Below are 17,200 nucleotides of genomic sequence, written 5' to 3'. Positions count from 1 at the left end.
GTTGGATATTGCTGCCATCAATACGTACTCTATTATTCTTAATTTTCTCAATCTCAAATTGAAATGAAAATAAGAGTAATCGTCATCGTTTGTTTCTGCAAAAAATATGACTTTCCTTAACGCTCTCTAATTGAAAGAAGAGCTGCAAATTTAAATGGATTTCAACATTTTTTACTGCATTCCATGAAAAAATATACTCAAACGCAAATTTTTCTAAGTTGTACCTTCAATACCATACCAAATTGGAAAGGCACGATGCCATTCACGTTGAAAATTAGCAAAATCTAAAAGAGAAAAGACCAATAAGTTGGCAAAAACAAGCATAGTTTGTTTAAAATGCCAGAAGTATGTATGCGGTAAGCACACCAAGAAGTCAAATGTTTGTGTATCTTGCGATGATGCCAATTCTACTGAAGCGGAAAACTCAGAGTAAATTATAAATTTTTATCTTTTTAACTGTCCCATTAACGTCTAGGAATACTTTTTTTTATTTGTGAGTTTTGTATTTTAAATTAGTTTTAATAAAGAGGCGCGTTTTGGATTAATGTATGTATGGAAATTTATAGACCCCCCTTGAAGAAAAAGCAATCACAGCAGTGTAGGCCAGTCTCAGAATCTTTTTTATTTACATTAGGTACATAGTATTTAAATTGATTTAAAACATTTATTGTATAAAAGCATTTATAAATATCGTAAGAATACTGTAAATCCATATTAATATTGGTGGAAATACTACAGCCACTGGGGAAGCGGATGATATCAATAAATCTTTAGCATATCTAGCATTCTCAAAAAGAGATATTTGGTTGGTGGAATCACACTCCGGTACTACGGACAAAATACCTACAAGAGTAGCATTGCATACCAACAAACTGCCTGGAACCATCTGCAATAAAAAGAAATTTTAGATAAAATGATTACGCTTTAAAAGTATCAAATTGAAATGTTGTTCAAAAGTGTTGAACATTAAGTATATCATTAAGGCATGTTATTGTTTCTTTTCTTTCAAACCTTACTACTCTATTTATTCTGTTATCACTAATAATTTCTTTATAAGCCTACAATTTCATCCCCAAAAATCGATATTGCTTGGATATCAAAACGAACGAACACTTCTACAGAATATCAATTTAGACGTTCTTCATGTTTTAGATTTACTACTACTCCTAATCTTTACATTAATATATCAATAAGCAAGGAAGTCCTCTCATCTACTTTTGTGAACGACTCTGTGACTTTAGCGACTCATGAAAAAGTGCATGAAACTTAACAACAGTTTTGTTACAGATGCACGTGGTTAAATAAAATAATGCTATTGCGCTAATCAGGCTATGCAACATCGAAAGGAGAATTCTGCGTCTACGCCGTTTAATAAAAAAAATACTAGAACTAGAACTACAATAAAACAAAAATAATGAGGCTGGACCAGACAAATATAACAATACAAAACCATAATAAAGAGAATGTTGAACATTATTTATACTTGGACCACTTCATCAAACTGGGAAAACCAAATTAGGATGCTGAAATTAAAAGAAGAATGCAACTAAAATAGCATGGGTCGCCTTCGGTAAATTAACATATATCTTTAAAGAAAAACATTTCCATTCCTATAAACTTAAAGAAAAAGATATATAACAAATGCTTACTACCACGAAATGTGCCAAAAAAGTAGAAACAACGCTACATAAGGGCAATTGAACGAAATATACTTGGAATATCAGTAAGAGCCAATATCAGAAACATCGAGATAAGACGTAGAACGAAAATATGGGATATCGTAGAAGAAATAAACAAAAATTAAATGGCACTGGGTCGGTCAGATAGCCAGATATAATACTAAGAGGTGGACACGGAGAATCCTAAAGATTGGAGACCAAGGGGGACGAAAAGAGGCATGCGAAGACCTCAAAGAGATAGGTACATGATATAAGAGTAAGGTAAACACTGGAACTACATTCCGAAGTGGATGGATAATTATTGGAGAAGAGAAATATCCCTGCTGGTAAATATATTCTACATTTTAATAAACCTTGGTCCGATACATCGAAGGACATAATTCTAAATACGACAGAATTTGCCGACTGTGTAACGATTTCATTAAAACTCTATGCCCTTTCAATCTGGAGTTATCCGTAATCTTCATGAACTAAAGTTCTCTCTTTGACTAAAAGACAGGCAAACAACGAAAATGACATGGTTTTAAGAAACACCTATCGGATCTTTAATGAGTAAATAGAAAAACGAGCAATAATAAAAGTGAACTCACTAGGCTTTCAGTAGTCTATTTCTGGTTGGTATAATATTCATTGGTATCTCCTTGTATAGGATATGAAATATATTTTATACCCGAATATCAAAACGTTTCGTTTCGTCTACCAAAGTTTTATTATTACGATAGCTTTGCTACGCCCTTGATCGAGTTTTTGCGACATCCCGAGAAGCACTATAGGTTGTCTGACGCGAGAATTCAACTGCGTTATAGAAGAATATTTCGAAGCATGATTTTATTATATATAAGAGAAATAAAATTGTAGAGAATCAGTCGATAATATAAATTTGTATGGTTGAGTAAATAAATGTTATAAATTAATTGTGTTTTTAGTAATAGTGTTAGAAGACTGTAAATAAATTAAAATAAACATTACATTATTATCTTCTACCAACTTTTCATTAGGATGTCTCACTACAAACACAGCATACCTAGTAAACATTTTTCCGATTTGAATATCTGCGATTTGTCTGATAAGCTTGCTATTTGTTTAATTCTATTAGTTTTATTAGTGTGGTGTTTTTTATCTCCAGTCAAATAAATATCTAATAATTATTAAAACAGTGCAGTACTTACATTACATAAAGTTTCATTCTCCGCCTTATTCTTTGCGCACATTTTTGTAGATGTTTCAATGTTACAATTAGTCAATACCACATTTATTACTTCTTGATTAGTAGAAACCTACAAAGTATAAAAATAAAACACTGAAAACTAATTCTAAAACTTTTTTCTTGTGGCATTTTATAATTTGTGAGTTTTAAATTTTATAAGTTACGTCTTTCGATATTAAAGCCCAAACGCTGAAAATTTATTTTATATCCGTTTATTACCAACAAGACATTTGGTAAAAATTGAAAAGAAAATAGAAAGTAATAAAGTAAGAATATTTACAAAAATAATTCTGAGTAATAAAAAAAAGGCAACCGGATGCCTGGTACAAATGCCTTGGTTTTGATTTGAACAACCTTAAGTAAATAAAATATGAAATGTATTTGAGCAATATTATTAAACTTACGTTATTCCATCCTATAGCTACACAGCTGTCGTAACTGGAAGGCATCGAATCACTTTGTAACCTTATAGGTCTGATGGGTGAATTTTTTGACATTAACTTAACTGGGATCTACAAAAAGCATAAATCGTAAACCCGCATAATATAAATGTATCTAAAATATACTTTAAAAGATAATTACGTTCATGCCTATGGATTATATCTTTGTTTTACTGTTTAAACTGACAGATATTGTGATAATGTAAATTAATTTTAGGTATCCTCTTTTAGTTTTTTGTTTTTCCTTCATCTTTCGGTAAGTGACGTTGTAAATGACCTTTTGACATGAATGAGACATAACAACCAGTTACACAGCTCTCATAAAAAAAAAACGACAGCATCTTCGCTTTGATTCCTCCCAAGCAAATATAACCACTTCCAGTTACCAAAAAATCCTCAGGCGTTACCAAAAAAACGTGGAAAAACATCAATTATTACTAGTCCTATCAGGCAAAGCGAATCAATCCCTGCTCTCCTTTGATTTCAGATGTTTTTTAACCCATAAAACTTTGATGCCCAGTTAGGCATCAATGGCGGAACTGGCAGCCATGCTTTCATAGCACAGCAAAGAAACAAAGCAGAACAGGGCAGCGGAAGCTTTCTCTTCATAGAGAAGACAATTAATTTACCAGAAGGAAAACTCTGAAATTAAACAAAGGGTAGAAAAAAGTCTGAAGCTGTAGAAGAGGCAACCTTTCTAGAGAAAGAAAACATTGACGAAAAATTACTTAACTCTACAGGTTGGGAATTGAAGCGTTAGGCTAGCTCCTCAGTATCCAGAAAAAAATTTTAAAATTGCTGAAAAGCTGATCGCAAAGCCTCCGAAATTGATAGGAACTAAAAGACGACGACTTAGGCCCTGGAAAAAGCAAATGAATGCTGGTTGCTGGAATATTAAGGCGAAATATGAAATAAATAGAGGTGTTCGGTAATCTTTCAAAGGATGGATATCTCAGTACTAAGCTAAACCAAGAATCATTACAATCAAATAGAAGACGACTATATTCTATTTAATAAATAAAAGTGTAGAATAATTATTTCGCAGCAGCCGATAGAGAACGGTTTCAGGAAATTGTAAACATGATGATGACCGTCTGAATATGGACACGTCATCTAAAGAAGAAGAAGATAAAAGGGGGCGAACAAAAGCAGAAGTAAAAACATTAAAACCTAGGTATCAGTCTATGAAAGAATATTTACTCTCGTAATTACATACTTGGATTAAGTCAATCAAAAATCAAGTAGTTAATGCATTTGTAGAGGATAAGAACGAGCTCTTGGAAACTTTAGCATCTATGCTAGATAATATAAGCGGTAAGTAAGAAATTATTATTCTGGGAGACGTTAATCGACGTGTGGGTAGATAACCTAAAAGCAATATTGTAGGACCGTTTGAAGAAATAACAACAAACGATAGTGGAGATCTACTTAATAGAAATTTGCTAACGATATTCAAGGAGAGGCAAAAAGATGGAAAGAGGGATTCAAATAAGCGATGAGAAGGAGAAGGAGTTTGATGAAGAATCCTGGAAGGATAAAAAAGAATGGTGTTAGGGATGTTAGAAACGGCCAAGTTACCTGTAAAGAATGACTAGGTATATACATCTTAGGTATATCATCTTACCACCCTTTTCCCTATAACATTTATGTGTTCAACTTAATTCCAGCAACACAGCAAATACTTACATCTATTACGGCTAAATCATATTTCATCTCAGAAGTGTTGAACTCTTTATGAAATCTTATATCAGATACAGAAAAAGATTCATACTCCTCAGTATTCAAAATTCTTCCGCCGCTATTAACAGATATTATTATAGGTGGTAAAAGACCTCCCCAATCGTAATAAAGACAATGCGCCAAAGTAAGTACTTGATCTTCAGCGATTACTGCTGCTCCGCATACAAATTGGTTGTTATAATTCAGATGGACGGATACCTGAAACAAAAAAATTATAATAAACTAATGATATAGTGCTTACAAATTGGTTAGTTTATTACAGTGACGGCTCGGGCTGGTTTATAAATGTCATGTTATCAAAATTTAAATTTCTAAATAAAATCATTGATGAAGAATTCACGCAATAAATGAATCACTTTTGTTGTGTTTTCTTTACATTATAAGATGTTTCCCTTCTACCTAGCAAATGAGAAGCTTATTACACAACATATTTTGCAAGTTAGTAGATATATTTCTCTCTATATATATATATATATATATATATATATATATATATATATATATATATATATATATATATATATATGTTTTCAGTGGTTTTCTGGGTTTCACTCCACGTTGAATAATTTTGGTTTTAAGAAAAGCCATTATTTTGACGTGTCAAGGCAAGATTTCGTCAAGGCAGCACTTGCCATTGTCAAGTCAAGTTGTCAACACTTCTTGCTCGTGCTTGAAGTAGAAAGTTTACTTTACTTTATTGGTTGGCTCTATCGCCGGATTTAAATCCTCTAGATTTTTGCATATGGGGTTTTCTTAAGCCCTTAGTTTATTTCACTTCTGTCAAAAATGTTGATGACCCGAGGAATCAAATAACCGGCTCTGAGATAATAAAAAGAATTATTTGCGCGAATATGACAACCAGTGAGGCTAAGAGTAGAATCTTGTGGCATATTTCAGGAAGATCATTTTGACCCTTTTTTGTAGCTTTGAATCTATTTAATATTTTATTAGTTGTACTTGCGGTTATTGTGGTGGATTAATGTTTTTTCAGGTGTCCTCAGAAGAATGAATAACAACTGAGAGATATTGACCACCATCAAATCTCGAAGTTACAATTCTTCGGACATATTATACGAAATGAATCCAGATATGCTCTCCTTCAAGCCAGATATCCTGCACGGAAAACTATTTGGAAAACGAGGTCCAAGAAGAATATCTTGGTTAAAGAACCTCACAATCTGGTTCAATACAACATCTGTGCAGCTTTTCCGCGCTGCTGCAGATAAGATAAAGATTACCATGATGATCGCCAACATTCGTAACGGATAGGCACATCAAGAAGAAAATGTTATTTTATTATATAGTTCTTGATAATGTATTAAGGAAATGAAAAAACGTGCTAAGGAAATAAAAAATGATTTTTAATTTGAAATATCTTTATGTCATGCCAAAAAAATTCTAAATTGTATGTCAAAAAATTCGTAATAACTACCTCTTAAAACCCACCAAATTTAATTTGTGTATCTCAACCGATTTTAGAGCCGTAAATAAATTTAAAAATCCTATATAAAAGGTATATAATTTAAAAATACTTTCGGGCTACATCACACAACGTTTTCGGACTAACAAGTCCATTATCAGTGCATTTACCAGCAGTACACGAGTTAAGCCACTAAATACGTGGGTAAAAACCCTTAAAATGGTACTATTTTTTTTTATTTATTACATCTTTGTTAATATGTTGGTGTGATGTTAAAGTTTTTAACAGATACCCTAAATGGCAACGCAAAACTCCCAATTTGGGGGTTGCTGACCCTGAGACGATGTCTCTGTATAGGCTCTAGATGGCAACTCATGTACACTTGGTAAATGCACTGATGATGAAATTATTAGCCTGAAAACGTTTTGTGATGTAGCCCAAAATGGCCCTTTTAATTATATACCTTTTATAAAGTATTTTTAAATAAAACTTTTGTGATTTATGGTATGTAGCCAACTACATACCATAAAAAGATGATTGAAATTCTGAAAACAACTGGAATAGGCGAACAAGACTTGCGAATTACCTCAGAACTATATTGGCACCAAACCGCAACAATTGAAATAGAGCACACAGCATCCGAAGCCGATGCCTTTGAAATGTATATATATACAGACGGATGCTGAGAATTCCATGGATACAAAAAGTTACCAATGCTGACGTACTTCGGCGCATGAGTAAACAAAAAGAATTACTCAGCATAATCAAAGAGAGAAAAATACAATACTTTGGTCATGTGTTGAGAGGTGAAAGATACAAATTATATTGGAAGGTAAAGTGCAGGGCAAAAGATCAGTTGGAAGACGCCAGAACTCGTAGCTGAAAGACCTGAGGAGACGGTTTGACCGATCATCCACAGAAATCTGTCGTGCAGCAGTTTCAAAAGCCACAATTGCCATTTGGATCGCCAACCTTCGAAAGGAGACGGTGAAATAAGAAGAAGAAGCCAACTACAGAAATTTTATTTTTCTTGTGGACAATAAATAAATGGTCAGTTTACAAGAAACATTTTAACACCCCTTATCTAGTACTAGAAGCATTTGCGGACATACGTTTATATAGCAAACTGTCATTATTTTTCATGAAGAATCAACCTCTGACGTTTGTTGCACTTATTAAATAACATCCTGTGTGTCATTTAAATATATATGGACTAAAAACCGATACGTTAAAGCTCTGTAACTCAGAAACAATCGACTTTTGAGTCTTGGATCAATAAGAACTTTGATCAGCATGACCGGCAACGGCTGCGCATTTTTTAGCCAATTTAAGTGAAACCACTTTTACTCAAAGAAAGTGCAGGAGTCCTTTCTGGAATGAAATAGAGGAAACAATACATTCTGAAGTTATAGAGAGATATTTAAAAATCAGTGTTTTTAAAAAGTGACAAAGATGTAGGTCTATTTTGTCCAGCGCTTTGGTTACATAAAAACTATTAATTACTTATTTCCTTATTACCTTTAACTTACTTGATAAGGAAAATCCTGTTCTGGTTCCACACCAAAACTTTGCTGTAGGTTATTATTCATGGTATTCGTAGCTAAAACTAAATTATACTCTTAATTAATATCAGTTTTTAAATAAAAAGTTAAAAAAATCCAAAAGAATATTTGAAGATGTCAGTGCAAAAAGTGGCTTAGTCACATTATTATGTTTCTGAGTTATAGATGTTTGAAAGTTTTAAATGGTTCCCACATCTAGATTTTTAAAAACTAACACGTGTGCTTTTTTATAAACAAAGTACACCTTTAAGCTATACCACATAATTATATTAAACTATATAAATATATTAGAAATTTATTTATTCATGAGAAAAAAAAAATTTTAAATATGAATTTGACTACTTTTACTATAACTATAACTAATTTGACAAGTTTTGTAACAGCTTCAAACTTTTTTGGGTTTTATTTTTAAGTATCTATTGCCATATTCCAATGAAGCACTGCTGGAAATTTTTCTATTCATCCCTTCTTTATAAAGGGTCATGTTGCTACATATTCGTGTCATAGACTCTCTGGTTTGAACGGTTTTCCCGCTGTTAAATTGGACGAATCCAGTTTTGGAAATACCCGTTACGGAAGTCTTGACATATGATATCACCCATTGTTTATAATATCTTACTTTAAGTATGACAATGACCCCAAAAACCCCCGATTAGTTATATTGAACTCATTTTCGTCAAGTATTTCCGAATTACAAATTTATCATTTTTCTTGAAATAATCCCAGAAGCACAGTTTGGCTTCAAAGCAGACTACTTCAGCTAGCTACAAGTACTCAGATTAACAGAGTACATAGCAGCTGGATTTAGCGACAAGCAGTACGTAGGAGCAGCCTTCCTGGATGTAAGCAAAGCCTTCGACAGAGTCTGACATAAAAGGCTGATATACAAAATGAGAGGATATGGCTACAGCGGGGCAGTGACGAGACTAATCTCTTCCTACTTGAGCAACCGAATGAAACTGAGTTCGAATAGGACAAGCCCTGTCCGAACTCGGAATCCCGGAGGCTGGAGTACCACAGGGAGCGATTCTGTCAGCCCTGCTGTAGTCAATATTTACCGTAGACATTCCCAGAACACCAGGAACACTATTAAGCCTTTATGCCGACGACCGTACAATGGCGACCAAGCACCGAAATGTAGACATAGCAGTTAACAACCTGCAAACCGCGTTCAACAAACTCGAGGAATGGAGTATTAGATGGAAAATCGCCATAAACTCCGGCAAAACGCCAGTCGTGCTATTTAAAAAGAGATTTCAGCAACCAGAGGAACAACTTACTGTACAGAACAATCCCATCGAGTGGAAAAACGAGGCAAAATACCTGGGAGTCATCATGGATCTTCTTCTTCACGTGCCATCTCCGCGACGGAGGTTGGCAATCATCATGGCTATTCTGATCTTAGATGCTGCTGCTCTGAATAGTTCAATTCATCATAGATAAAGGACTCATATTCAAAAAGCACGTAGACGCCACAGCAAAAAGCCAACATGACTAAAGCATCCATCAAAGGACTCACAGAAAAAGGTAGAAAAGATAGAAAAAGCAAACTAACGACAAAAACCAAAATGAGAATAATAAACAGTATCATTCTTCCGATACTTGCTTATACATCTTTCGCATGGGGACACACCTGTAACACTACAAAGAAGAGGATTAAAGCAGTTCACAACAGCTGCCTGATAGAAGCTGTCAATTTCCCAAGATATGTAGTAGAACGCTTCATATTCAGGGAACTACAACAGGTCAGGGTGACTGAAATAATGAAGGATAGAGCCAGGACAAAATTCGCAGAACTGGAAAACCACCCTAGTCCCATACTGCGAGAGATCATGAGATATGACGATTTCCACCGTTGGAAACACAAAAGGCCTAAACAACAAATAGTGGAATAAATTAAGGAACCAAATAAAAGCGAAGCCAAACAAAATAAAAAGTAGTGAGAGAAAACAAAATAAATACGGGAGAGAAAATCAAAGAAGGGAACAAACAAAATCACCAGAGAGAAAAACAAAAACCTCAGAGAGAAAAATACACAAACTAACAGAGGATAGTTTGTAGCTCTGATAATTCGATAAACACTGCAAATTGCCGCACTGTGTGGGCCTCAAGGTGGTAAGGACCGAAAGAACACCAATAGAACCTTCACACAGACATTCTACAAAAAAATTAACAAAAAATATAAAAACGGCAATAAAAAAAATTAAAAAACTAACAAAAATCCGGCAGAAGCCAACCAAAAAAAAAAAATAAACAAAAACCAAAAAACCCGGGCAAGTAGGGCCCAAATACTTGAGCAACAAGTCTCCGAACCGAATGTAGTTGATAAAATACATACTTTTTGAGTAATTCTCAAAAAACGTTTGAAAAGTGTGAAATTTTTGGAAATATATTATTTATTGAAAAATATAATTTTTTTTAAAAGTCTGAAGAAGCATTGTCTGGGCTTTTCCATTACTTTTATAAGTATTACCTATTATATTAATAGCATATACTAAAAAAATGCAATCTTGTCATTAAACGGTAACGGCTATCTTTAAGAATAAAAAATCTTACCAGATTGCACAAAACACATAATCACTAAAATATCACAAAAAATAGCACATGTCATATTGCCAAAATATTTATTGACTTATCTTTGATCGGAAACCATTTGCTACATATAATTAGAGTTTTAATAGTAATCACCGACTAACATTCTGTCCGTGTCTTTCGGAATTAACTCATAACGCGTTATCTCGACATCTTTTATCTGCGTTTATTGTCTATGCAATGTTTGCATATAGTTTATTTATACAATGAGACCTTTTATATCTTTACATATGTTTTTATTCCCGTGCACAAAGTAATAAGTTCACAAAACTATCGGAAAAAGTAATCATATAAATATCGTTTATTTATTGGAGAGACTCTTCTACAGATTTTCATCATATGACTAAAGGTTGCCATACACGCTACGATAAATCGATAACGATTTAACTATACCGTTAACACTCTACTATTCGCCGTTCATTTCTCTACCATACACGTTACGATAAATCGTTACGATTTAATGGTACCTTCAATACTGTACTCTTTTTATGAATATTCAACAATTTTCATGTGTAATTCTCATTGTTCGCGATGGCTTCGACTGACGACGACATGTTGGCGGTCGTGGGATTATTATTCGCTGAAAAAGATAAAACAGCGGAAAAATCGTAGTATCTGGTGTAACGTCTGGCTAATGAAAGGAGAAGTTTATTCTCATGTGAATTTGTTAAAGGAATTAAAAATGTTTCCAAAAGATTGGCATAATTTTCCAAGAACGGATAGTGGTTTCCACCATTTTGCTAATGTGATTAATGCATTCTTTTTTTCTCAGGCATATCTTTCAGGCATAGGTATGTCATTATTGGTCTTATACTGGCTTTATAATTTCTTGACTTTATCTCAATGTTAATGTGTCTGTTTCGCCATATAGTGTTATTAAGGCATTCTTTCAGTCTATTTGCTTTTTGTACTTGATCTCTCATTTCTTTGTTCAAGTCTCCATAGCTGGACAGTGTAATTCCCAGGTATTTTACTTCCATTACTTGTTTAATACTAATGCCATTAATTTCTATTTTACATCTGGTTGGTTCTTTGCTGACTACTATTGTTTAAGTTTTCTGAGATGAGATTGTCATATTAAATTCTTTTGCTCTTATATTAAATCTGTGGACCAGTCTTTGCAGACTATCTTTATCTTGGGCTATCAATATTGCGTCGTCTGCGTAACAGAGTATTTTGATTTCTTTGTTTCCCATTCTGTATCCTCTTCCTTTGTTAACGCTTTTGATGATTTCATCCATGATTAAATTGAAGAGTTCAATGAGTCCCTTTGTCTTATTCCGCTATCCATTTCTATAGGTTCTGTAAGTTGCCCATCTATTTTGACTTCCATTTTGTTGTTTTGGTAGGTGTTTTCGATTATTTTTATAATATTTATTTAATAAGTTCTATAAATGTATTAAATTGTATAGACGTGTATAAATAACAGAAATATTTATTTAAGATTTGTTTTTATTGTATTTTTATATTTTGACGATTTTAATTTTTTATTCGAAATGATAAGTAAATATTTTTTTTTTTTTCATTCACTATATTATCATTTTCATAATCTCATACTAATAATCTCAAACTAATAAACAACAATAATCTCAATTGTATTTTTTAAAAGTCCTAAAGTATTTTTTGAACCATAAATCTTAAAATGATAGGTACTATTTTAAGTAAATTCTTCTTCTTAGGCATTGTCCTATTATAAGTTTGCCGTTTTAACCCTCCTCAGCTCCCTCTCCATCATGGCATTCCATATAAATGTTTTCAATTTCATATATGGTCTTCATCTTCCTCTTCCTCCTGGAAGTTCCCATTCCATCACTCTTTTTCTCGACTTATGACCTAGCATTCTTTGAACATGATTGTACCATTGTACAATCATGTGCATTGTACATTGTACGATTGTACCATGTAGTGCCCAAGGCTGATAACCATTTTGGTTTTCCTAGTGTTGAGGTCTAGGTGGTAATCTATGCTAGCTGTTCTCACGCGATCCACTACGGATTGTAGATCATTTAGGCCGGTTGCTAGTAGCACAGTGTCGTTGGTGTAGCTGAAATTGTAGATGTATTGTATGTCTGGCGTAGGGTGCCATCATAGGCCAAAAGGCAGTCTTGGCAAGACGATGATATGAAATCTGCGCTAGAAGAAATAAGAAACAAACATATGGGTAAAAACGTGCTGCAAAAACTTACAATACAATGTCTCTGCAAGCACGTTACGTAGAAGATTTCATGAGAAAAATCGTTTTGCTACAGATTTCAGTAAAGGGTATTTGGCCTACATTTAGCAAGAAGATTAAACAAATACTGGTCACCCATTTAAGTTCGTTTTTTTTATTTAAACATGGTAGAACTTCGTAAACTGGCATTTGAAATAGCAAGTCCAATCATTTACCATGTCCTTTTAATAAAACGAAAAAAATTGCAGGATAGGGTTGGGTGCACGGATTTTCAAAAAGAAATCCCTCTATAAGTTTGCGACTACCAGAAAAAACTTCATTAGCTAGGGCCCAAGTGTTTAATAAACCAAATATTTTGTAATATTTTTCAACGTTGACAAAGGTTATTGACGACAATAATCTTCCTCCAAACCAAATCTGGAATGTGGATGAAAGTGGCTTCTCTACTATACATTCCAGATCTGCATGATATTCGCAACAAAAGGACGCAAGCATTGTCAAGTGAGGAGAGAGGTAGGTTATTCATTTTACAGTGATTTGTGCCATGAAAGCGATTGGAACATTTGCTCCTCTCGGTATCATATATTCAAGGAAAAAAATGAAACCAGATCTCTTAGACCATGCTTTGCCAGGATGGTTAGGATTGTGTTAAGAAAATGGATAATAATAAAATGGAGATTTGTTTCTAAAGTGACTCATACATTTTAGAGATTTCGTGAAATCATCATTGACCTCGAAAGTGCTTTTATTAGTTGATAGGCATGGAAGTGTTAAGAACTTAGAAGTATTGCAATTTGCAAAACAAAATAGTATTATTATATTTTGTCTTCCTCCTCGTAGCACGCATCGTTTACAACAATTGCACGTACGCGTTTATAGGCCTTTAACTATTTATTATAATCAGGAAATTCAGAAGTGGATCAAATCCAGGTCGTGCTGTGACGCAGTCAATTAGGGAAGCTATTTTATAATGGATACAAAAACAGCTACAATAGAAAATGCTTTGAGTGATTTTTCTAAAACGGGAATTCAACCGCTAAACATGGATATATTTTCTGATTATGTTTTTGCTGCTGCTGAAACTACAAATATTGTAAATAATGACGAAAATGACTTACCAAATGAAGTCGCTGAACTTGAAGAACAAGCTGAAGAGACAGCCTCTTCTTCAAAGTAGGTTTCAAATCAACTTCTACAAAACCAGACGAAAATAAAATGTCAAAATGTAACGAATCTATCCTTCAAATATCGCCGATGCCTAAAGCGCCTGCATCACAGGATGGCCTAAGAAAAAGACGAAAAAGAGGGAAAACAAGTGTTTTAAACAACTCACCAGCTATTGCAGAAGTACAATTTGCACAGGCAAAAAAGAACGAGAAAGAAAGACGGAAGATACTTAGGAAGAAGTTGAAATGAACGAAAGCGGCCATGAATCTGATACAGCTTGTATCTAGTGCAATAAATTATATTCAATATCCAAAAAGGGACAGACCTGGATTCGTTGTCAAAAGTGTAACAGTTGGTGCCATACATAACGTGCAGGTGTAGAGAGAAACATTAAAGTGTTTAAGTGTGAATTATGCATATAAATATTTTTTTACTACTAGAGTTTTTGAGTTCCTTCACAGTTTTGTCTTATCTATTTTCAAATATTTAACTTTGAGGTCAAAATAAATTATTCGGTGATTGCATACTTTGCTTTTTTTTTTCAAATTGAACTGTCAAAGTCTTAGTTTTGTTTTATTTGTCAACATCTTTTGTTATTAAAAGAGTAACGTGTTACTAACTTTTTCATGGTAAAAAGAGTCTTCTTTTATCTATTTGATTAAGGATTTTACAGACAATTTTTGTTATGGGTGTCAACACAGACTGGTCTCCCCTACTGATATGAACCCCAAAAATGACACGTGTGGTTTAAATGAACCCAAAATTGCTACCAAAATTTCCTCGATCTGACGAAGAGATGTTAACAAATTCTTTACTTTTATTTGGATTTTCGGTATTATCTTTTTCAATTTCTGGAACTTTTGGCAGACTATGCGATACAGAAGAATAAAATAAAATTCAAGTTATAATAAATTAATCTTTTTTTAATCATACTTTTTAGGGACCCTTTTGCTTTACTGTAATGTGCCCAAGCCCTCCCAAGTTATAGAAGACACTGGATGCGAATTGTTACACTAACAGATAGAAACCCACTAGGTACTTACCATTCCAATCTAAATCACTTTGAGAATCTAGTTGATGGAAAAAAGAAGAAATTCTGAGCATCTTCTTTAAAAATTCTTCCTTTTTTGTTTTATTTTCTTTTGATAGCTCCACTGAAGTACTTGTTTTTTCTTTCACTCATTTTTTTTTCACAACTTTAATAAACCAAAGTCGACAAATATAATTGAATTCTGATATTTTTATAGTTACCTACCTACATTCATAACCCTAATCAACCTTTAATCCCCCTACAATAATACCCAATTTACAACTTGTCCAACAAACTTTCAGGATAAATCATACTCTAACTTCCAACATATTTAATTATACATATTGCTGGCTACTGTCATATTTAGACACATCCCTCCGTTCAGACTTCTGTTCTAATATGTTATTTTAATCAGTTGTTATCAACAAGTCCTCACAGACACTTCGTCTAAGAACTAGTAACCTCAGTAGAGTCTTCCGCTGCCATGTGATCAATTTCTATTGCACCTTAAACATCATAGTTTCTACATATCAAAGATGTAACTGAAAGTTAATCAAACTACATTTAAAGGGATTTCACCCATATATTTAGTGTATTTAAACATGTACGTCCAGTAAGTATAAACCACTTTAATATGGTGGTGTGGCCATACTATTGAAAATTTTTTTTTTTATAATAATCCTACTTTTCATCCAATCAATGACATAATGTGTAATAGCATATCAATTAAACTTAAAACCGGTAAAACCGGTATTAACATTTATTCTATTTATGTAAAACCAAATCTCAAAATTACGGTAAATGAATGGAAAAAGTTTTTTAATAGTATGGAGAAGCCTTTTATAATTGGTGGTGATTTTAATAGCCACAATTATGTTTGGGGTTGTAGTACTGTTGACGTAGACACTATAAAAAAAATCTGTTAGAAGCTATCGAGGAACTGTAATCTCGTACTTTTAAATAACGGCAAAGAAATTTTGCTGCGTAGACCTAGTAGTATTAACAAATCAGCAATAGACCTTACAATATGCTCAGCAAATATTAGTCGTTGTTTCGATTGGGATGTTGTGGAAAATACTAAGGATAAAATCATTTTGCTATTGTTATAAAGTCAAATATTAATGTTAATAAAGCTGAATGTGTAAATACAAAATTCCAATCGAATATAAATAAAGCGGACTGGTCTCTTTTCTCTTCAATCACTGATAATTTTATGGAACTCGATAAAAATTTAAGTTACCAACAATTTTGAAATAAATTAAACGAATATTGTAAAATATGTATATTGTAGAAAAGAATAGGGACTAGTCCACAATTTAGGAAAACTTGGTGGAATGACAATTGGAAAGAGGTTATTCAAGAACAACAACTTGATTTACACAAGTTTAAGTTACAGTAAAATATATAAAATTATATAAATTATAATAAATGTGTAGCAGAAACTAAAAAAGTTATATCAAAGAGTAAGCGTAATGCATGGAAAATTTTTTGTGAAACTTTAAACAAAAATACAACAATAAAAAATATGTTGAATCAAGTCAAACGTTTACAAAACATCTTTAAACCAGAAATAAATCCAGTGACCGGAGGAGAATGGCTTGAGGAGTTTTTGAGAAAATTATGTCCAGATAATATATTTTCAAAAATTAATGTAATGGAAAGGAAAAACTCTAAGCATCCACTTTCAGTGCCATTTAGTTTATATAAATTAGAAATAAGTCTTAAGAACAAGAAAAACACTTTTCCGGGAATAGATAATATATATTATATTATGTTGGCAAATTTACATCAAAGAGGAAAAGAAACACTATTAAAAATTTTTAATCAAATATGGCAATCTGAAGATTTTCCAGATAGTTGGAGAGAGTACCGGATGATTCCCATACTTAAAGCAAATCGAAATTTTGATTCGGCAGAATCTTATAGAGGTATTTCATTATGCTCCTGTACAAAAACACTGGAAAAAATGATAAAACTTAGGCTCGAAAGATGACTAGAAAAAAATAATGAAATATCACAAACATAATTTGGATTTCGAAAAAATCATTCTACTGTAAAAGCAGTGAGCCACTTGGTAAGGCTATTACTCATGATATGACAGAGATATTCGATTTTGGCTATTTTTATTGTGGTTAACAACTCTGTTCCTTTTTGCATTCTTAATAAAACGTCCTGGTTAGTAACGTGGTC

At 33.0% G+C, this 17,200-nt stretch overlaps 1 protein-coding gene across 1 annotated transcript; it reads right to left on the bottom strand.

Moving 5' to 3' along the window:
* Positions 1 to 607: 607 nt before the first annotated feature.
* On the bottom strand, positions 608 to 10,840 carry LOC140448548 (chymotrypsin-1-like). Its single transcript, XM_072541631.1, has 6 exons — positions 10,605 to 10,840; positions 8,016 to 8,092; positions 5,013 to 5,264; positions 3,291 to 3,398; positions 2,849 to 2,956; positions 608 to 886 (listed from the first exon to the last, which is right to left on the bottom strand). The coding sequence occupies exons 1-6, from the start codon at positions 10,657 to 10,659 to the stop codon at positions 665 to 667; spliced, it is 822 nt and encodes a 273-aa protein (XP_072397732.1). The 5' UTR covers positions 10,660 to 10,840; the 3' UTR covers positions 608 to 664.
* Between the last annotated feature and the right edge of the window lie 6,360 nt (positions 10,841 to 17,200).

The sequence above is a fragment of the Diabrotica undecimpunctata genome, chromosome 8 (assembly GCF_040954645.1).
Source record: "Diabrotica undecimpunctata isolate CICGRU chromosome 8, icDiaUnde3, whole genome shotgun sequence".
NCBI lineage: Eukaryota > Metazoa > Arthropoda > Insecta > Coleoptera > Chrysomelidae > Diabrotica > Diabrotica undecimpunctata.
This window is presented reverse-complemented; position numbering and strand designations above follow the sequence as displayed.

Bases quoted from the DNA above. Each gene is read 5' to 3' on its own strand.
- LOC140448548 (XM_072541631.1), bottom strand. From the start codon at position 10,659: ATGACATGTGCTATTTTTTGTGATATTTTAGTGATTATGTGTTTTGTG. The intron at 5,265-8,015 runs GTAAGTTAAAGG...TTTTTGTTTCAG, and splicing joins AACAGGATTTTCCTTATCAA to GTATCCGTCCATCTGAATTA. The intron at 887-2,848 runs GTAAGTACTGCA...TTTTTATTGCAG, and splicing joins AGAATGAAACTTTATGTAAT to ATGGTTCCAGGCAGTTTGTT.